The sequence below is a fragment of the Ranitomeya imitator genome, chromosome 9, assembly GCF_032444005.1.
Source record: "Ranitomeya imitator isolate aRanImi1 chromosome 9, aRanImi1.pri, whole genome shotgun sequence".
Classification (NCBI taxonomy): Eukaryota; Metazoa; Chordata; class Amphibia; order Anura; family Dendrobatidae; genus Ranitomeya; species Ranitomeya imitator.
This window is the reverse complement of record NC_091290.1, coordinates 6056481-6078182: the sequence shown is the minus strand read 5'-3', so window position 1 is coordinate 6078182 and position 21702 is coordinate 6056481. Positions and strand designations below refer to the sequence as shown.

The window sequence follows — 21702 nt, the reverse complement described above, 5'->3', positions numbered from 1 at the left end:
ACGGTCTGCGCCCCCGGGGAACTCTGCCCCTCCTGACACGGTCTGCGCCCCCGGGGAACTCTGCCCCTCCTGACACGGTCTGCGCCCCCGGGGAACTCTGCCCCTCCTGACACGGTCTGCGCCCCCGGGGAACTCTGCCCCTCCTGACACGGTCTGCGCCCCCGGGGAACTCTGCCCCTCCTGACACGGTCTGCGCCCCCGGGGAACTCTGCCCCTCCTGACACGGTCTGCGCCCCCGGGGAACTCTGCCCCTCCTGACACGGTCTGCGCCCCCGGGGAACTCTGCCCCTCCTGACACGGTCTGCGCCCCCGGGGAACTCTGCCCCTCCTGACACGGTCTGCGCCCCCGGGGAACTCTGCCCCTCCTGACACGGTCTGCGCCCCCGGGGAACTCTGCCCCTCCTGACACGGTCTGCGCCCCCGGGGAACTCTGCCCCTCCTGACACGGTCTGCGCCCCCGGGGAACTCTGCCCCTCCTGACACGGTCTGCGCCCCCGGGGAACTCTGCCCCTCCTGACACGGTCTGCGCCCCCGGGGAACTCTGCCCCTCCTGACACGGTCTGCGCCCCCGGGGAACTCTGCCCCTCCTGACACGGTCTGCGCCCCCGGGGAACTCTGCCCCTCCTGACACGGTCTGCGCCCCCGGGGAACTCTGCCCCTCCTGACACGGTCTGCGCCCCCGGGGAACTCTGCCCCTCCTGACACGGTCTGCGCCCCCGGGGAACTCTGCCCCTCCTGACACGGTCTGCGCCCCCGGGGAACTCTGCCCCTCCTGACACGGTCTGCGCCCCCGGGGAACTCTGCCCCTCCTGACACGGTCTGCGCCCCCGGGGAACTCTGCCCCTCCTGACACGGTCTGCGCCCCCGGGGAACTCTGCCCCTCCTGACACGGTCTGCGCCCCCGGGGAACTCTGCCCCTCCTGACACGGTCTGCGCCCCCGGGGAACTCGGCCCCTCCTGACACGGTAACCTGCCCCTGACGTGCTCTGTGTTGTTGGGGTTTTCCGTCGCGCTGCTGCTCCAGTCCCACATTTCCATTGCACATGTGACATTGGCTCCGCAGTGCTGTTAGCCAGTGATGGCTGTTATACAAGGGAGGAGGAGGAGAGGAGTCGCTGCAGGAGTCTGAGGCCGGAGTCCGCGCTCTGGAACAAGTAGCGCATGTTCGCTGCGTCCAATACATTGTGGCATCTCCGCAAGAGATATTAACATGGGAGATCCTGAAACTCCATCCACTATGTGCTGCGAGATCGACACCACATCTGCGGAGCCTGAGCACAAGCCTGACAGTGTCTCCAAACCGACTGCAGTCCTCAGCAAACGCAGGCAAGGAAGCCATCCGGACTGTGAGGGCCACTGCACGATGTCAGATCAGCGTGGTCTCTGGACAAAGCAAGGAACTTTATCCAAGGGGGGATACACTATAAAGTGGTTCTAGTGAGTGCAGCTCTGGAGTATAATACAGGAGGTAACTCTGGATCAGTAATGTATGTACACAGTGACTGCACCAGCAGAATAGTGAGTGCAGCTCTGGAGGATAATACAGGATAATCAATGTATGTGCAGAGTGACTGCACCAGCAGAATAGTGAGTGCAGCTCTGGGGTATAATACAGGGTGTAACTCAGGATCAGTAATATAATGTATGTACACAGTGACTGCACCAGCAAAATAGTGAGTGCAGCTCTGGGGTATAATACAGGAGGTAACTCAGGATCAGTAATGTATGTACACAGTGACTGCACCAGCAGAATAGTGAGTGCAGCTCTGGAGTATAATACAGGAGGTAACTCAGGATCAGTAATGTAATGTATGTACACAGTGACTGCACCAGCAGAATAGTGAGTGCAGCTCTGGGGTATAATACAGGGTGTAACTCAGGATCAGTAATATAATTTATGTACACAGTGACTGCACCAGCAGAATAGCGAGTGCAGCTCTGGGGTATAATACAGGAGGTAACTCAGGATCAATAATGGGATTTGCATCGTTGAATTGACTCTTCACAGTGCACTGTAAAGGCTATGTGAACACATTGCGGATTTGGCTGCGGATCTGCAGCAGTTTTCCATGCGTTGTACAGTACCATGTAAACCTATGGAAAACCAAATCCGTTGTGCACATGCTGTGGGATAACTCATTGATTTTCCGCAGCAGGTCAATTCTTTGTGCAGATTCCACAGCATTTTTCAACTTTTCCATTATAGGAATCCACAGGTAATATGCAGGTCACTTTATCTGCAGAATCCGCATGGGAAAATCCGAAATGTGTGCACATACCCTAAGGGTTAAGTCCCCAAGTAATTCCACAGCATTGATAAATTGCAGATTAGGTTAATGTAGATGAAAATGGGGATGAACCAAAAAAAAAAAAACCTTTGGGATGTGGGGAACAAAGGCAGTAATGGCCATAAAGAAAATATAATTGTTACATTGCCAGATGTGTCAAAAAGGTATAATAGTCAAATAAGACAGCACACTGCAGCGCTAAAACATGCAAACATGAACTGCCCTAGAAATATGAAAAAATGAGCGCTTAGCGCATAAATTGGCCAATTTGTGTGTACCTGGTAGCCACATTAGGGCATCTCTCGTACACCAGGTCCTACACTTTCCTCGTTGAGAATAAACGTCTCCATCTGAATGGGTACCAGCGAAACCTCCTCTTAGACTAAATTTCTCTCTCTGGAGGGGTAATGGACCTGCTTTGATTAAAACACCTGTGGCTAGGAGGCGGAGTGCTCGGTCAGAAGGCTAAAGAATACAAATTTCAAAAAGAATTTGTACCTTGGTATTGAATCTGGTATAAGAGAGATGCCCTAATGTGGCTACCAGGTAAACGTAAATTGGCCAATTTATGAGCTAAACGCTCTCATTTTTTCATATTTCTAGTGCAGTTTAATTTTCATGTTTGCTTGTTTTAGCGCCGCAGTGTGCTGCCTTATTTGACTTTATAGGAGTTGGCGACTCTAGGTTCAGCACCTGTTCACACTTATTCTATGTTTCGATGTGACGGTCAGTTTTTTGAAAAAGGTATAATAGTGATAGTGTTAAACATGATTTATCTACTTGCCTGATGTGGACATTGCCACCTTTGTTTCCCACGTCACATGTTTGGTCTTTGTGGGGCCTCAAATACTAAAATATTCCACATGACGAAACTGTTTGGTTGTATTTATGTGCACTGAGTTCAGGCCGTTAAACCAGCGTGATCTGATACATTCTCTGGCCAATAATCAGGCTCCTCGCATCATGTTCTCATACACTTTATGCAGTTATTAGCCCCCTGTGTCTGTACTGTTACATACTTAGGGTACTTTCACTCTAGCGTTTTTTTAAATCCGTCACAATGCGTTGTTTTGCAGAAAAAACGCATCCTGCAAAAGTGCTTGCAGGATGCGTTTTTTCCCCATAGACTTGTATTGACGACACATTTGTGACAGATTGCCACATTTCGCATCCGTCTTGCGATGGATGCGTCGTGCTTTGGCGGACCATCGGGAGCAAAAAACGCTACATGTAACTTTTTTCTCCTGACGGACCACTTTTTCCGTCCCCACCTTACAATGGGGCAGCGGATGTGCCGGAAAAATGCATCCGCTGCACCCATTGTGCAATGCAGCAAACGCTAGCGTCGGAATCTCTCCCCGACGCATTGCGACGGGGAGATTCCGACGCTAGTGTGAAAGAAGCCTTAGGCTGATAACTGGTTCATGCAGCTTTACATGAACACCCGAGCCTTACACTATGGCCGGTCCGAATAACGAAAGCAATTGTTACCATCCACCTCTCGTGTCTCCCCTTTTCCTCATAGTTTGTAGCTTGTGAGCAGCAGGGCCCTCACTCCCCCCCTCGGTATCTGGTGGTCGGGGCCCTCACACCCCCCCCCCCATATCTGGTGGTCGGGGCCCTCACACACCATCCCCCCCCCCCCCCCATATCTGGTGGTCGGGGCCCTCACACACCATCCCCCCCCCCCCCCATATCTGGTGGTCGGGCCCCTCACACCCCCCCATATCTGGTGGTCGGGGCCCTCACACACCCCCCCCCCCCCCCCCCCATATCTGGTGGTCGGGGCCCTCACTCCCCCCCCCCCATATCTGGTGGTCGGGGCCCTCACTCCCCCGTATCTGGTGGTCGGGGCCCTCACTCCCCCTCCCCCGTATCTGGTGGTCGGGGCCCTCACCTCCCCCGTATCTGGTGGTCGGGGCCCTCACTCACTCCCTCCCCCCCCCCCCCGTATCTGGTGGTCGGGGCCCTCACTCCCTCCCCCCCGCTATCGGTTTTGATCTGTTTGTTTTTCTGTAATGTCTATTGTCTTTACAAATCCCCTCTATAATGTAAAGCGCTGTGGAGTATGTTGGTGCTATAGAAATAAATTATTGACAATAAATCGTTTGACGCTTGTTTCTATACACTGGTTGAGGAAGAATGATGAGACCAGATAGTCCTCCATCCAGTATATTGTAGTTCCCACATAGTATACTGCAGACACAGCAGCAGCCGCCACCCCCGATAAGGGGTTATACACCGTAATAACTGATCATTAAGGGGGCATCGCACTCAGGTGGATTGTACGGACTAAGGGAACGCTGGATATTCGGTGACACTACATCAACCCCTGCTCCACACGAGGGGGGATTTGGCCACCAACAATCGGTCCTCCACTGATCAATAAATTAATGTCTACCCCATCAGGAGTGGAGAACAGACTTTGTACAGGAATATTTGTTCGTTCAAATTACTTTTATTTGCCAACGTTCCTAAACTTTATCCACTGTCAACCTCTTTAAAATTGGCTAAAGCGGCGTTAACATTTATTATCTCTTTTCCATTTGTCAGCATTGTAGCTGGTAGAAATTAAACATTAAAGGGGCTGTCCAGCAAAACGAATAAAGAGAATCTGGGTGGCAGTTCTGCTCGGCTCCCAATACTGTAAGCGAGGCACGTAGACCCGAGGCGGGCAGCTACTAAATCATGTGAGCAGAAAAGTGCTCAAAGTGAAGATTGGCGCAGTCACGGCGGCACAGACAGCAGTGCAGTCACGGCGGCACAGACACGTGGACGGCTCGGGTGTCTGAACTATGACGTATCCCGATGTTCCCGGGCCCGATACAGCGGCTCAGAGCCAACATAATAAATCAGCAGGAGGCAGCGATTAGCCGAATTCATCTTGATATTTTTTTAATAGATTGCATATACAGATGTTTCATCCACACTTCACACTCTTTGAGAGTAGAGATTCATGTCCGAGTATAACATGCGTCAGAAGATAGCGGCCGTCCGTCCGGCTCAGCGCTCACATGACCGCTGTGTATCCGAATCGTACATCTTAGAGGTTTTAAAAAAAATAAAAATGGAAAAGAAAAAAAAAAAAAAAAGAAGGGCATCGCCGAATGTAGCAGCAATGAATTACCAACCCCAAAATTACAGAACCAGATTCAAGTTACATCCAGGGAGCAGCTCGGGCCGAGCCACAAACACAGAACCGAGCCTGTCTGTCCCTTCTAATGCAGAAACTGAAAAATCAGTCGCTTTTTATTGTAATTGTTTTTTTTTCTTTTTACACCAAGTGGGAAGCGTATAAAAAGTGCCGTTCAATATCCTCAGTAATTGTGTAGTGCTACAAGTCCTCGACATCAGGACCGGGCTCTGATCCAGGACGTCGCCAACTAAGGCTACGACTCTTGCCTCTTCATTTTTTTTTTTATATTTTACAATAAAAGAATGAAAATCAATCGGAGACAATAGACGAGTTCTACGCTGGAGTCTAAAACGGGTGAAGTAAAATTGGCCCTCGTGAGTGAAAAAAGCTCTTAAATAGTCCCGGATTTCATGGATTTATGGTGTTTTCTACTGCACCCAAAAAGGAAAGGGGGTGTTAGAAAAAAAAGCTGCAATGATGACATCTCTGAGGAAGGCTGCAGATAAAAAAAAATACAAGGGAAAAAAAAAAAAAAAAGAGAAAAGTTTATCTGAAGGAAACCCCTGTGTTTGCTGTCCAGGGCCGAGTCGCATGATCCGCTCTCACTCTCCAGAATCCTATGTCACAGTTCAGACCGAGCGCTTCTGGATCCACTATCGGGAGGAACACAAGCTTTTCTCACTACAATCAGTCACACGTTAGCAGGACAGGAAGCGACGGCTCAATTCATGCCCGGGGCCGGGCCCCCAAAATTGAAGGAACTTGGCACAACTGGAGCGTTGAACTTATAGCCTCCATGTTTCTCGATCATTTTAGATTCTGCAGAGAAACAAAAAGGATCAGCAACTTAAAAACAAAGTCATCACCATGAAAGTATAGAACAGGGGACAAGGTGATCTGAAATAAAGTGAAATATTCCTGCAGTGTAAATCATGGAGGTTTGCCGGTGTGTACGGCTGCGCGTTACAGCGCCGCCCGCCTTACCGTGAGCCGCCCGCCTCTGATCCGCCAGCGTTGCGATATCTTGTAATTGCTTTCCTTGTTCTTCATTTAGTCCTTGAGTGAGCGTCTGATACCAGGCCGGGTCCTGACCCTGCAACTCTGAAACCGGAAACATCAACATGGCGATTACTCAAAACGGAGCCACCCAGAACGTGGCGGAGCCAGGGATCACTGTCACTTACTCTGAAATATAGCTTTAAATATCTGGTATTCATCTACGGGGTTATCTTCATCGTCGATTAGAGTATTATAACCCTCCAGTGCCGTCTCGTCCGCGTCGTCTTCTTCCCAATCTTCATCGTCCCCGTCTTCACCCGCCTGCTTGGCCAACATCTCCAGATATTCCTGACCGTCCTCATCTATATCATCCTCATCACTACCAAGTTCTGAAATCAGAGCCAAGTGGTTATAACCCGGCCTCAGCGGAGGGACTGCTTCCTAATCAGGCAGCGAGACAGGCAACACGAGCAAGAAAAATGGTGGAAAACTTTGTCCTAAAATCTGCAGAGATCTCCATAAACCTTAGAGGATTTCTCAGCACAATGAGTGTAGCTGCTGAACACAAAAAAGACCAATGTTATGGCTGGAAAATCCAGCAAGATGTAATAATCAGCACCAGGTCCCCCATAGCTGGCCTTTTCATTGCAGACCTCCACTCTGGAACCCCCATAAAAAGATTTTGGACTGAGCAGCTTATCGTGAGAGGTGCCCGGTGGGACAAGCTCGGCTATTACATCCACATGCCACAAGACAACCCCATTAACTGTAGAAAAATAACCCCCCCAATTAGAAAAGGCCATGGCATTTCTCACCAGCTTCATCGTCCTCTTCGCCATCCTCTTCGTCGTCACTGTCATTTTCTTGCTCTGCATGGCAGGCGTAAGCTCTCTTCAGACCATTAAATAAGAGAATAAAAGCTGGCAAAATTTGTGTCGAGACCTCAGCCAATATTTGGGGTCTCTGTTCAAGCTCTATAAGTGCGCAAAGTCCCAGGACGCAGATCTTACGATCGTGTAACCTGCAGAGAGGAAGGAGCTGGCATTAGACCTCTTATGAAACCCAACATGGCGGCTGTACGCCGCAAAGTTCGAGACGAGCAGGACCGTCCATGGACCGCGCCGCACTCACCCTAGGAAGCAGTCCACGTCGTTCAGCCACTGCTTGATGAAGTGGTTGGTGACTGGTTCTACTGTATTGGGGAAGCGCAGGTTCTCCAGGGTGTTGAGAAGGAGGGGAGGACTATAGTACAAAGCAGCTATGGCCACCTGGAGGCACATTGTTCTCAGCTCACTCGTCTTCACTTCTCGGGTTAACCTCTCCAGAGCAGCTTCAACAAATAACGGGATGCACTGCAACAGGAAGAGTCAGGACACAGCTGAAAACGATGACAAGAAACATGGAGAGAGCCTGCACCAGAGGACTGCAGCCGAGAAACATGGAGTGAGAGCCTGCACCAGAGGACTGCAGCCGAGAAACATGGAGTGAGAGCCTGCACCAGAGGACTGCAGCCGAGAAACACGGAGGGAGAGAGTGCAGCAGAGGACTGCGGCCGAGAAACAGGGAGGGAGAGAGCCTGCACCAGACTACGGCCAAGAATCACGGAGGGAGAGAGCCTGCACCAGAGGACTATGGCCAAGAAACACGGAGGGAGAGAGCCTGCACCAGAGGACTATAGCCAAGAAACACAGAGGGAGAGACCCCACACCAGAGGACTGCGGCCGAGAAACACGGAGGGAGAGAGTGCAGCAGAGGACTGCGGCCGAGAAACACGGAGGGACAGAGCCTGCATCAGAGGACTGCGGCCAAGAAACACGGAGGGAGAGAGCCTGCACCAGAGGACTATGGCCAAGAAACACGGAGGGAGAGACCCCACACCAGAGGACTGCGGCCGAGAAACACGGAGGGAGAGAGTGCAGCAGAGGACTGCGGCCGAGAAACACGGAGGGAGAGACCCTGCATCAGAGGACTGCGGCCAAGAAACACGGAGGGAGAGACCCCACACCAGAGGACTGCGGCCGAGAAACATGGAGGGAGAGAGTGCAGCAGAGGACTGCGGCCAAGAAACACGGAGGGAGAGAGCCTGCATCAGAGGACTGAGGGAGAGAGCCTGCACCAGAGGACTACGGCCAAGAAACACGGAGGGAGAGAGCCTGCACCAGAGGACTGAGGGAGAGAGCCTGCACCAGAGGACTGCGGCCAAGAAACGAGGGAGAGAACCTGCACCAGAGGACTACGGCCAAGAAACACGGAGGGAGAGAGCCTGCACCAGAGGACTGAGGGAGAGAGCCTGCACCAGAGGACTGCGGCCAAGAAACGAGGGAGAGACCCTGCACCAGAGGACTACGGCCAAGAAACACGGAGGGAGAGAGCCTGCACCAGAGGACTGAGGGAGAGAGCCTGCACCAGAGGACTGCGGCCAAGAAACGAGGGAGAGACCCTCCACCAGAGGACTACGGCCAAGAAACACGGAGGGAGAGAGCCTGCACCAGAGGACTGAGTGAGAGAGCCTGCACCAGAGGACTGCAGCCAAGAAACGAGGGAGAGACCCTCCACCAGAGGACTACGGCCAAGAAACACGGAGGAAGAGAGCCTGCACCAGAGGACTGAGGGAGAGACCCCGCACCAGAGGACTGCGGCCAAGAAACGAGGGAGAGACCCTGCACCAGAGGACTACGGCCAAGAAACACGGAGGGAGAGACCCTGCACCAGAGGACTACGGCCAAGAAACATGGAGGGAGAGAGCCTGCACCAGAGGACTGCGGCCAAGAAACGAGGGAGAGACCCTGCACCAGAGGACTGCGGCCGAGAAACACGGAGGGAGAGAGCCTGCACCAGAGGACTACGGCCAAGAAACACGGAGGGAGAGAGCCTGCACCAGAGGACTGAGGGAGAGACCCCGCACCAGAGGACTGCGGCCAAGAAACGAGGGAGACCCTGCACCAGAGGACTACGGCCAAGAAACACGGAGGGAGAGAGCCTGCACCAGAGGACTGCGGCCGAGAAACACGGAGGGAGAGAGCCTGCACCAGAGGACTGCAGCCGAGAAACACGGAGGGAGAGAGCCTGCACCAGAGGACTGCGGCCAAGAAACGAGGGAGAGACCCTGCACCAGAGGACTACGGCCAAGAAACATGGAGGGAGAGAGCCTGCACCAGAGGACTACGGCCAAGAAACACGGAGGGAGAGACGCCGCACCAGAGGACTGAGGGAGAGACCCTGCAACAGAGGACTACGGCCAAGAAACACAGAGGGAGAGAGCCTGCACCAGAGGACTGCGGCCGAGAAACACGGAGGGAGAGACCCTGCACCAGAGGACTACGGCCAAGAAACACGGAGGGAGAGAGCCTGCACCAGAGGACTGCAGCCGAGAAACACAGAGGGGGAAAGCCTGCACCAGAGGACTGAGGGAGAGAGCCTGCACCAGAGGACTGCGGCCAAGAAACGAGGGAGAGACCCTGCACCAGAGGACTACGGCCAAGAAACACGGAGGGAAAGAGCCTGCACCAGAGGACTGAGGGAGAGACCCTGCACCAGAGGACTACGGCCAAGAAACATGGAGGGAGAGAGCCTGCACCAGAGGACTGCGGCCAAGAAACGAGGGAGAGACCCTGCACCAGAGGACTACGGCCAAGAAACACGGAGGGAGAGACGCCGCACCAGAGGACTGAGGGAGAGACCCTGCAACAGAGGACTACGGCCAAGAAACACAGAGGGAGAGAGCCTGCACCAGAGGACTACGGCCAAGAAACACGGAGGGAGAGAGCCTGCACCAGAGGACTACGGCCAAGAAACACGGAGGGAGAGAGCCTGCACCAGACTACGGCCAAGAAACACGGAGGGAGAGAGCCTGCACCAGAGGACTGAGGGAGAGACCCCGCACCAGAGGACTGCGGCCAAGAAACGAGGGAGAGACCCTGCACCAGAGGACTACGGCCAAGAAACACGGAGGGAGAGAGCCTGCACCAGAGGACTGAGGGAGAGAGCCTGCACCAGAGGACTGAGGGAGAGACCCCGCACCAGAGGACTGCGGCCAAGAAACGAGGGAGAGACCCTGCACCAGAGGACTACGGCCAAGAAACACGGAGGGAGAGAGCCTGCACCAGAGGACTGCGGCCGAGAAACACGGAGGGAGAGAGCCTGCACCAGAAGACTACGGCCAAGAAACACGGAGGGAGAGAGCCTGCACCAGAGGACTGAGGGAGAGACCCCACACCAGAGGACTGCGGCCAAGAAACGAGGGAGAGAGCCTGCACCAGAGGACTGCGGCCGAGAAACACGGAGGGAGAGACCCTGCACCAGAGGACTACGGCCAAGAAACACGGAGGGAGAGAGCCTGCACCAGAGGACTGCGGCCAAGAAACACGGAGGGAGAGAGCCTGCACCAGAGGACTGCAGCCGAGAAACACAGAGGGGGAGAGCCTGCACCAGAGGACTGAGGGAGAGAGCCTGCACCAGAGGACTGCGGCCAAGAAACACGGAGGGAGAGAGCCTGCACCAGAGGACTGAGGGAGAGACCCTGCACCAGAGGACTACGGCCAAGAAACATGGAGGGAGAGAGCCTGCACCAGAGGACTGCGGCCAAGAAACGAGGGAGAGACCCTGCACCAGAGGACTACGGCCAAGAAACACGGAGGGAGAGACGCCGCACCAGAGGACTGAGGGAGAGAGCCTGCACCAGAGGACTACGGCCAAGAAACACGGAGGGAGAGAGCCTGCACCAGACTACGGCCAAGAAACACGGAGGGAGAGAGCCTGCACCAGAGGACTGAGGGAGAGACCCCGCACCAGAGGACTGCGGCCAAGAAACGAGGGAGAGAGCCTGCACCAGAGGACTGCGGCCGAGAAACACGGAGGGAGAGACCCTGCACCAGAGGACTACGACCAAGAAACACGGAGGGAGAGAGCCTGCACCAGAGGACTGCGGCCGAGAAACACGGAGGGAGAGAGCCTGCACCAGAGGACTGCAGCCGAGAAACACAGAGGGGGAGAGCCTGCACCAGGGGACTGAGGGAGAGAGCCTGCACCAGAGGACTGCGGCCAAGAAACGAGGGAGAGACCCTGCACCAGAGGACTACGGCCAAGAAACACGGAGGGAGAGAGCCTGCACCAGAGGACTGAGGGAGAGAGCCTGCACCAGAGGACTGAGGGAGAGACCCTGCACCAGAGGACTGAGGCCAAGAAACATGGAGGGAGAGAGCCTGCACCAGAGGACTGCGGCCAAGAAACAAGGGAGAGACCCTGCACCAGAGGACTACGGCCAAGAAATACGGAGGGAGAGAGCCTGCACCAGAGGACTACGGCCAAGAAACACGGAGGGAGAGAGCCTGCACCAGAGGACTGAGGGAGAGACCCCGCACCAGAGGACTGCGGCCAAGAAACGAGGGAGAGACCCTGCACCAGAGGACTACGGCCAAGAAACACGGAGGGAGAGAGCCTGCACCAGAGGACTGCGGCCGAGAAACACGGAGGGAGAGAGCCTGCACCAGAAGACTACAGCCAAGAAACACGGAGGGAGAGAGCCTGCACCAGAGGACTGAGGGAGAGACCCCGCACCAGAGGACTGCGGCCAAGAAACGAGGGAGAGACCCTGCACCAGAGGACTACGGCCAAGAAACACGGAGGGAGAGAGCCTGCACCAGAGGACTGAGGGAGAGACCCCGCACCAGAGGACTGCGGCCAAGAAACGAGGGAGAGACCCTGCACCAGAGGACTACGGCCAAGAAACACGGAGGGAGAGAGCCTGCACCAGAGGACTGCGGCCGAGAAACACGGAGGGAGAGAGCCTGCACCAGAAGACTACAGCCAAGAAACACGGAGGGAGAGAGCCTGCACCAGAGGACTGAGGGAGAGACCCCGCACCAGAGGACTGCGGCCAAGAAACGAGGGAGAGACCCTGCACCAGAGGACTACGGCCAAGAAACACGGAGGGAGAGAGCCTGCACCAGAGGACTGCAGCCGAGAAACACGGAGGGGGAGAGCCTGCACCAGAGGACTGAGGGAGAGAGCCTGCACCAGAGGACTGAGGGAGAGACCCTGCACCAGAGGACTATGGCCAAGAATCACAGAGGGAGAGACCCCACGCACCAGAGGACTATGGCCGAAAAACACAGATGGAGAGAGCCTGCACCAAAGGACTATGCCTGAGAAACACAGAGGGAGAGAGCCAGCACCAGAGGACTGCGTCCGAGAAACACGGAGGGAGAGGAGCCTGCACCAGAGGACTATGGCCGAGAAACATGGAAGGAGCCTGTACCAGAGGACTATGGCTGAGAAACATGGAAGGAGCCTGCACCAGAGGACTATGGCTGAGAAACATGGAAGGAGCCTGCACCAGAGGACTATGGCCGAGAAACATGGAAGGAGAGAGCCTGCACCAGAGGGGACTGCTGACCCCTGCTACACATGGGAAGCAGCAGCCACATATGGGGTCTGTACCTGAACATGCAATACACAATGTTTCCGAGAAGACCAACATAAATTGCCTTTAAGGCCAGTATGAGAGAAATATGGTGGACCTGAAAATCCATTGCAGCACATCTGGTCTGAACGAGGGGCGATGATACAAGTCTCACCTGGTCAATGCCGCGTCCTTTACACTGTATGACGACGACTTCTAGTAGTTTTGCTGCGTGACATTCTGCATCTTCTCCGGCCACACCTGTCAGCACCTGGAGGGAAACCTCTATCTTAGGCTGGGTTCAGACGTACATATTGGAAGAACGGCCGCTCCACAGACGGGGGCACAGCTGCCTTAAACTTGTGCCTGCTCCATCTTCCCCACAGACCATTGATCAGTGTGGAAAGTGGTCCGTGTGCACTGGTTATAATGGTTTCTTACCTTTTTACACATGCTGTAGATCATCTCCAGGTACTTGGTGTCTGACAGGAGGGTGTCCGTGTCCACAGTGACATAATTGTGCAGCAGAGGCATCATATCTGTTAGGGTCAGGACACAAGGAGCTTTATCACTACTTTTATTTTTTTTTTTAGTTGCTACCATTCTGAACCTTCTTAAAATAAAACAAAAAGAACCTACAAATCGAGAATCTTTCTTGGAGGATTCCGAGGGGACCTTGGTAAAGACGGAGGCCATTATTGAGGAATTCGGGAGTTATTCGGGCTTAAGGATCAATTGGGACAAATCGAATATGATGTTGATAGATGGGGATAGTGGGGACGGTGATGGGGGGGACTCTGTCAAGGTTGAGGCTAGTTGAGAAATTTAAGTACTTGGGGATTCAGATCGCACTCCCTCTGACTAGCTTTGAGGAACTGAATTTGGCACCTCTTCTGCGTAAGATACGTACCAAGGTCCAGGCGTGGAAAAAGCTACACTTATCGGTAATTGGTAGGATTAACCTGATAAAGATGATTGTGATGCCGCAGTTACTCTGTGTTGCACAATTCCCCTATATGGATATCGCAGAATAGGTTTCGGAGGATTAGATCTTTGTTTGGTGAGCTGATCTGGGGTGGGAAGAGCCCCAGATTTAAACAGGAAACCCTACAGAGACTAAAGACGGAGGGAGGGGTGGCATTGCCCAATCCGTGGTTGTATTTTTTGGCCTCACAGTGTCAGCATTTCAAGGGATGGGGAGATGGGTCAGGTGGGATGCGGGCACCTTGCAGCCTGAGATCATTGATTGGGACAAAGGTGTTGAGTGAGGGCCTAGAGGGGGGACATTTCCGTGAGAAAGGTTCTAAATTTTGCACTGTAAGGCTCATTCACAAGGTGTGGGATAAAGTTAAAGGAATTAGGGGTGTACGGGCACTCACTAGATTCTCACCCATTTGGAACAACTGTGTCCTACAGGAGTTTAGACAGATGGAGGGATTTCATATTTGGAGGGAGGCAGGCATCTCTCGGATGGGCCAGATTTTACATCAGGGTAGAATTAGAGACTTTGATATATTGCAGGAAGAATTTTTACTCCCGGAGTCTGAGATGTACCAATACCGTCGTCTTTCTCATGCGTACCGGGCACAGTGTAAGAGAGGGCCTGTTGAAATCCAGGTGGATCTTATGCTGGATTTTATCCTTGAAGGGGGAGGCACGAAGGGGGTGATTTCGGGTATATATGAATTCCTTCTATTTTCTTTTCTGGCGGAGCACCCTATTAGAGCAAGGGCGAAATGGGAGGCTGACCTGGGGGCGATTGATGATGACCGATGGGAATCAGTATTGGATTATGTGCCCAAGATATCAATGAGTGAGCCTGGTAGGCTGTCACAATTATTTGTCATTCATAGGGCTTACAGAACCCCAGACATGTTGTTCAAAGCCGGATTAAGGCCTAATTCAGAATGCCCTAGATGCTCGCAGTCCGAAGCAGGCATCCTTCATATGTTGTGGCAGTGCCCCAGGCTGTCCTCCTTTTGGGTGGTGGTGTTGAATAAAGTGGGTTTGGCATATAGTTGTAATGTGCCTCGGGATCCTCTGGTATGTGTTTTGGGCTATGTGGAGGAGGTAATAACTGATAAGCTGTATAAAACGGTTATAGCTAGACTGTTATTTATTGCGCGAAAGTTGATCGCCAAATTCTGGATTAGGGAAGAGCCACCAACAAGGAGAGACTTTATGAAGCAAGTGGACCATATCATTGCTTTGGAGAAGAGTATCTACGTTAGGAGGAATAAGATGGACCTCTTTGACAGGTTGTGGAGCCCGTGGCTTGAATCAATGTGACCTGAAGACCTTTTGCCCCTATGGAAATATTTTTTGACAAGTCATCTTTCTCTTCTTGTACTTTTGTATGTGATAATTTAGTGGGGGATGACTCTTGACAGGTCTCTAGTGGGTGGGGGGAAGGGGGGTGGGAGTTTGGTTTGGGACTAAATAAGTTTTCTAACAAAAAAAAAAGTATTGTGTATTTGTATATTGCTGAAAACAAACTATTCCTTTTATTGTCTATGCACAATTTTGATGGTTTAATAAAAATATCTGATTCAAAAAAACAAATCGAGAATCTGCGTGCAAGTAATCCTTCTAGGAGGGCTGGTTTTCTGTGGCCCGAGCTGTGGTTTTTTATGGTATTTTTGGGATAGATGTGAAGTTTTGGTCACTTTTTATTGCATGTTGTGACAGGTGCAGAGGAAATAAACTATTTTGGAGTTTAAATTGGTTTTGCGTTATGATATTTTGGTTGTGGGTTAAATATTATAGGTATAAAACTATTTTGTTACCTACTTTTAAAGATAAAAGCCGTTCTGCTATCCATTTTTTAGCTTAACTTTCATGACATTTGCCACGCAGTATAAATGACCCAGATTTGACTATTTTGGGTACAAGGTATTTGATACGCTGCAGATTTTGCAAGTTTTTACCCCTATAGAGAACGGAGAGGTCTGTAATTTTTATCATAGACCTACTTCAACTGTAAGAGACCTAATCTAAAAATAAAATCCAGAAAATCACATTGTAGGATTTTTACATAATTAAATTGCATTTTATTGCATGAATTAAGTATTTGATCCCCGACCAACCAGCGAGAATTCTGGCTCTCACAGACCTGTTAGTTTTTCTGTAAGAAGCCTCCTACTCCGCAATCATTACCTGGATTAATAGCTCCCGTTTGACCTCGTTACCTGATAAACACCTGTTCCCACATGCAATCACACTCCAACCCCTCCACCATGGCCAAGACCAAACAGGGACAAATTGTAGACCGGCACAAACAAGGCTGGGATGGACTACAGGACAATAGGCAAACAGCTTGGTGAGAAGGCAACAACTGTTGACTCAATTATTAGAAAATGGAAGAAACGAGATGACTGTCAATCTGGGGCTTCATGCAATATTTCACCTCGTGGGGTAAGGACTCAGCCCCTAACTACACGGGTGGACCTGGTCTGTGACCTGAAGAGAGCTAGGACCAGTCTCAAACATTACCGTTAGTAATACTACGCCGTCCTGTATTAAAATCCTGCAGGACACGCTAGGTCCCCCTGCTCATGTCAACAGACGACAAGGGCAGTTTGAAATTCGCCAATCTGGATGATCCCGAGAAGGTCATGTGGTCAGAAGAGACCAAAAAAACAACAACTTTGTTATCAACTTCACTCGCTGTGTTAGGAGGAAGAATGAGTACAACCCCAAGAACATCATCCCAACCATGAAACATGGTGGGGGAAACATCATACTTTGGGGTTGGATATATAAAAAGGTAGAAAGCAGCACAGCCCGATACAGAGTAACTATATGGAGTCACCGCGGGAACCACTGAGCCCAGCGTGTACAGCGAGGTGCTCACGTCCAAGGCACAGCAGACATGTAGATCAAGAAATGAAGAGAGACGTGGCAACACTCACCGATCCTGTGAAGCGGGCTTTACCTTTTATTAAAGCAAACGTGAGACCATCTTCACGGCACGGGGGAGACAAAATAGAGGAGGTGAGCGGGGGAGAGGACAACAGCCGTTTCGCGCCCACACCGGCGCTTCTACGGGTCCACGGTGGACCCGTAGAAGCGCCAGTGTGGGCGCGAAACGGCTGTTGTCCTCTCCCCCGCTCACCTCCTCTATTTTGTCTCCCCCGTGCCGTGAAGATGGTCTCACGTTTGCTTTAATAAAAGGTAAAGCCCGCTTCACAGGATCGGTGAGTGTTGCCACATCTCTCTTCATTTCTTGATATACTTTGGGGTTGGGTTTCTGTAAAGGGGACAGGACGACTGCACCGTATTGAAGGGATGATGGATGGGGTCAATTATCACAAGAATTTGACCAACAACCTCCTTCCCTCAGTAAGAGCATTGAAGACGGGTCGTGGTTGGGACTTCCAGCATGACAATGACCCAAAACACACAGCCAGGGCAACTAAGGAGCGGCTGCTTAAGCATTTCAGGGTCCTGGAGTGGCCTCGCCAGTCTCCAGACCTGAACCCAATAGAATGTCTTTAGAGGAAGCTGAAACTCTGTTACCCAACAATAGCACCAAAACATGAAAGATCTGAAGAAGTGTGTGTGGGAAGGGGGGTTAGTGGGGTGTCTTAGTTTTATCAGCCGGTCTCACCTGTGAAGTAATCAAATCCATCCTGCTGAAACACCTCAAAGACCAGCGGTAAGAGCTGCCACATCTGAGCCGACACCTGCTGGCAGGTGAGACTGTGCGCCAGGGAGAAGATCTCTTCATAAAACTCTACAGACACGAGGATGGAGAGTCAATGACAGACCCCCAAACCCACGGAGCTGCGCGACGCTGCGGCCGAGGCTCACCTAGAACGTGCTGCTGCAGAACCGTGCCGATGACTTGCAGGCAGATTCCTTCCAGCTGCTGCGTGATCTGAGGAATCAGACAAGAGACACTCAGCGGCCACAGACGTCACCCAACACAGCAACAGTCCGCGGTCTGACAACGCTGCCCACCTCTTTGTGATCCTCCACAACGCTGAGCAGGGTGTCGATAGTGTTGAGGATTCCCATGGCTGTGACGGCTTTGTCATCGCTGCCCTCCTCGTCAGGACCAGTCTGGATAACCTGATTGAACGTCATTGCCTGGAAAAGAAATAGACGGGAATAAGACCCAACCGCAAGGCTCGATCCGGTGTCCATCCGGTGGTGTCTGAGAGGTCGGAGGCCGGCCAGTGGTGGAGCGTCCGGGGGACGTCACTAGACCAGTACTATGATCTCAGGATTCTCTTGGGCCGCAGGATTTGTGTGAGCGAAGCAGCTGACCAGCAAGACGCCAGCGAGCAGCTTTACTAGACACAGACTGGCACTGTGCACACTGCCCTGCAGCCCCAGATACACGGCGTAATGCATTACACACGTGCCCCCTATATTCGGCATCTGCATCGGTCATGGCAATACGCCGTCAGACTCACCAGGTGCTGCGTCATTTCCACCGCTATAGGCGTCACCTCCTCGCTGTACTCGCAGATCATCTTCTGAATCACGTTGGTGAGATCGTCGTTCTCCGTCTCCCGGATGATGTGCAGCAAGGCCTGCATGACCGGCCTGATGTAGGGGGCGATGTATTCCTTGGCTGTAACGTAACAGCGCCATTATTACATGCTCCGTATATAGAAGAAACTGACTACAGAGGTCGGGACTGAGACAGTCAGAGCCCCTTGTTAGCTGGCGGGAGGGAATCCACAGTCTCGCGTTCTAACTGTCAGCAGCCACCCCTAGGGGGCGCTCACCTCGCTATAAGACCCTCTCGTCAGCTCCTGGACATGTGGGGTGAGATGTAGCCACCAGCACTGGACTACGGCCACCATCACACGCCGGACGCACCTTTCTCCTGATTGCTGATGAGAACCTGGAGAGCGATGGCGGCTTCCACCTTCACGGGCATCTCCCGGTCATCGATGAGGCAGCGTCTGGTCAGCTCCAGAGCCGTCTGCAGGTTTTGGTCATTCTTGAACTTTACTTCACAGAAATAGTGAAGAACCCAGCAGGCCTGCAGAAAGAGCAGACAAGTCAGAGGAATCCCCCCGTATTGTTATATGGAGACATGTGGGAGAAGTCGGAGGCTGGCCAGTGGTGGAGCGTCCAGCAGACGTCACTAGACCAGTACTATGATCTCACCATTATCTTGGCCCTTAGGTTTTGTGTGAGCAGAGCAGTCCTCCAGCAAGACGCAGGCAGACCGCTTTACCAGACACAGACGGACACTGTGCACACAGTCCTGCAGCCGCCATGGAGATCTGCGTCGCCCACCAACACCCTGCAGGTGACTTACCCTCGCCCGCATGTATCCCAGCTCGCTGCTGAAGAGGGGGAACACATGATTCTGCAGCATGAACTCCATCTGGTCCTTGTAGATCTTTTTCTGTAACAAAGTAATAAAGTGGGAACGAGCCGACGCCATATTGTACCGTCACACGACTCCGACCAGTGCACGCATTGTGTCAGGGCGGGATATGGAACAACTGGGCATTGGAAGAGATAAGCTAAGCTTCTGGAGTAGGGATTCGATGGCCACAAGCTTACTGACTGTTTCCAACAACCAGAAGAACAGCGAGTTCAGCTCTGGAGAAATCAGGGAGGCCGCGAGTTCCAGCAGCTGACACCGCGATCTGCACAGAAATCTGGGCGCTTAGTGGGGTCCTTCTGTACAATACCAGCAATGTAAGGATCTGCAGACAATGTAACAGTGATGGGGACCCCAGGAGCCCCTCGCACGATTCCTCCTTAGAGCTGTGGAAATTCTCCACATATAGTGTAAAGGATGAGCTCAGGAGCCCGCTGACCCCGAGAGCCGAGAATGCACACGCGTGGGTTACACTAAGCGGATCCGCATGTCCCTGCGGCCAAGAGGCAGGAGCGTCGTACAGTCGATAACCCACAGAACACGTCGCCATCCATCTCCGTCACACGCACCTTCAGCAAGATTTCCGCCAACGAGCCGATCATATGGAGAGCGCCATCCTTCTTCCGGGGATCTGCTGTTGGCTCCGTTAAAATCTGGTAACAGAATCCCATCGTCTTCTGTAAAACCTGGAGCGAAACGGGGAAAAGTCAGAATCGACCTCACGACCAGTAACAAGTCACACGGGAGGCAACACGGAGGTCAGGTCACAAATCCCCTCCCTCCGGGGCTTATAGGCTACGTGACGTTCGCTGTGTGACTGCAGACGTATGAATCCACCTGGTGCTCGCACCGTTCTGACCTGGGACCGGAGGGCATGTACGAGTTATACATATTCCAGGCCAGAGGGCGGGCCTCTTATGAGTTATACATATCGGTTTGGCAGGACAACCCCTTTAATTCCTCTCCACTTAATATGGAAACCGCACTTGCAGCCAGAGGTGGGAAAGCCTTAGTTCTGAGCACCAAACCGGCCGATTTCCTACATTGACTCTGTAACCGCATCAGTCCGGAGTCACATGCACTAAACTCTGCTCACAACAGGAGCGATTCACTGACAGCAAGCAGAGAACTGAACGCGGAAATAAATGATCAATCCGAGAGAACCCGGAAAAGCAAAATCCAGATGTTCCCAGCAGGAGACGCAGCAACAGTAAGCGATGCCAGGCAGGGAGATGCCGGCCACACTCAGCCCTACCTCTTTCCTCTTACTGCAGGACGTGAAGAGCAGTGTCTGTGCCGCGGTCGTGGGGGAGATGAAATCCTCAAACACATCTAGGAAGAGAGAAGTGATCAGACAACTCTCAGCATGCGGACCCCCACACAGGAGCCCATTACAGATCTTCGCGCCTTAATGCCCCTCATGGATAGATCCGCCAGCGGTTGAGGTGCGGTCCCCAGCAGCTGAGCGCCAACTGCTGGAACCCGCTAAACACTGCGGTCAATCACTGACAGCGGCATTAACGTTGCCACGCGGGTGCCAATGATACGCAACCACGCAGAGCGCCAGGGAGTCCGGCCGCTCATCTGAAGCTGAACCGCCTGGAACTCCGTGTATGAACAAAGAACTGCAGGTTCAGGGGCTCAAAAATCCCTCCCCTCACTTCACGCAAGTCTGGAAGCCACAGTTATAAAAGTCCAATCACAGTATAAACTGCTGCAACGGCCGGGGTCAGACTGACGCCGCACGGCACAATTATCTTACCAAACTTCATGCGGATGTATTCATAGGGGTCTTCCTGCCAGAGCTCCTCGTCCGAGTCCGTGTAACACATCAGGGGGAAGATTACGTCCTGGATGATGCCCTGAGGTCAGGGGAAAAGCCAAAGATCAGATCCAGCAGCAGGTGACCACTCAGGGGCTGCGGACACACAACACTCACCTGGATGTGCGGCTTCAGGTTCTTCCACGTCACCGCGTGAGACACCCCCTGGTTCAGATAGTTCAGCGTTTGCTGCAGGACTCGTGGAGCCATGTATTGCTTCTCTTTGTACTGATACAGAACCTTCAGCAAAACCTAAAGCGTAAAGTGACGTCAGCCGCACACCGACACTGCACACACCTCTAAGGCTCGGCTCTACCAGCTGCACGCTGACACTGTGCACACACACCTATAAGGCTCGGCTCTACCAGCCGCATGCGGACACTGAACACACGCCTATAAAGCTCAGCTCTACCAGCCGCACGCTGACACTGTGCACACACACCTATAAGGCTCGGCTCTACCAGCTGCACACTGACACTGCACACACACCTATAAGGCTCGGCTCTACCAGCCGCACGCTGACACTGTGCACACACACCTATAAGGCTCGGCTCTACCAGCTGCACACTGACACTGCACACACACCTATAAGGCTCGGCTCTACCAGCCGCACGCTGACACTGTGCACACACCTATAAGGCTCAGCTCTACCAGCCGCACGCTGACACTGTGCACACACCTATAAGGCTCAGCTCTACCAGCCGC

At 52.8% G+C, this 21702-nt stretch overlaps 1 protein-coding gene, 1 long non-coding RNA gene and 2 other non-coding genes across 4 annotated transcripts in view; 1 reads left to right on the top strand and 3 right to left on the bottom strand.

Moving 5' to 3' along the window:
• The first annotated feature begins 822 nt into the window (after positions 1 to 822).
• LOC138648842 (uncharacterized) lies at positions 823 to 2451 on the top strand. The gene is made up of 2 exons (XR_011315197.1): positions 823 to 1468; positions 1786 to 2451. It is a non-coding gene; the product is annotated as an uncharacterized lncRNA (long non-coding RNA).
• Positions 2452 to 5157: 2706 nt separating this feature from the next.
• IPO7 (importin 7) overlaps positions 5158 to 21702 on the bottom strand; it is a 38767-nt gene continuing 22222 nt past the window's right edge. Inside the window, exons 9-25 of the mRNA XM_069740383.1 lie at positions 21115 to 21249; positions 20938 to 21037; positions 20431 to 20507; positions 19745 to 19861; positions 19104 to 19193; positions 18656 to 18821; positions 18244 to 18404; positions 17786 to 17914; positions 17636 to 17702; positions 17433 to 17558; positions 13265 to 13362; positions 12999 to 13094; positions 7555 to 7775; positions 7239 to 7444; positions 6609 to 6812; positions 6409 to 6525; positions 5158 to 6243 (exon numbers count right to left, since the gene is read on the bottom strand). Of these exons, the coding sequence (XP_069596484.1) occupies positions 6146 to 6243; positions 6409 to 6525; positions 6609 to 6812; positions 7239 to 7444; positions 7555 to 7775; positions 12999 to 13094; positions 13265 to 13362; positions 17433 to 17558; positions 17636 to 17702; positions 17786 to 17914; positions 18244 to 18404; positions 18656 to 18821; positions 19104 to 19193; positions 19745 to 19861; positions 20431 to 20507; positions 20938 to 21037; positions 21115 to 21249 (2208 nt within the window). The 3' untranslated portion in view covers positions 5158 to 6145. The remainder of the gene's footprint in view (positions 6244 to 6408; positions 6526 to 6608; positions 6813 to 7238; positions 7445 to 7554; positions 7776 to 12998; positions 13095 to 13264; positions 13363 to 17432; positions 17559 to 17635; positions 17703 to 17785; positions 17915 to 18243; positions 18405 to 18655; positions 18822 to 19103; positions 19194 to 19744; positions 19862 to 20430; positions 20508 to 20937; positions 21038 to 21114; positions 21250 to 21702) is intronic.
• On the bottom strand, positions 17976 to 18155 carry LOC138649890 (small nucleolar RNA SNORA23). Its single transcript, XR_011315395.1, has one exon. It is a non-coding gene; the product is annotated as a small nucleolar RNA SNORA23 (small nucleolar RNA).
• Positions 18874 to 19053, bottom strand: LOC138649891 (small nucleolar RNA SNORA23). The gene has a single exon (XR_011315396.1). It is a non-coding gene; the product is annotated as a small nucleolar RNA SNORA23 (small nucleolar RNA).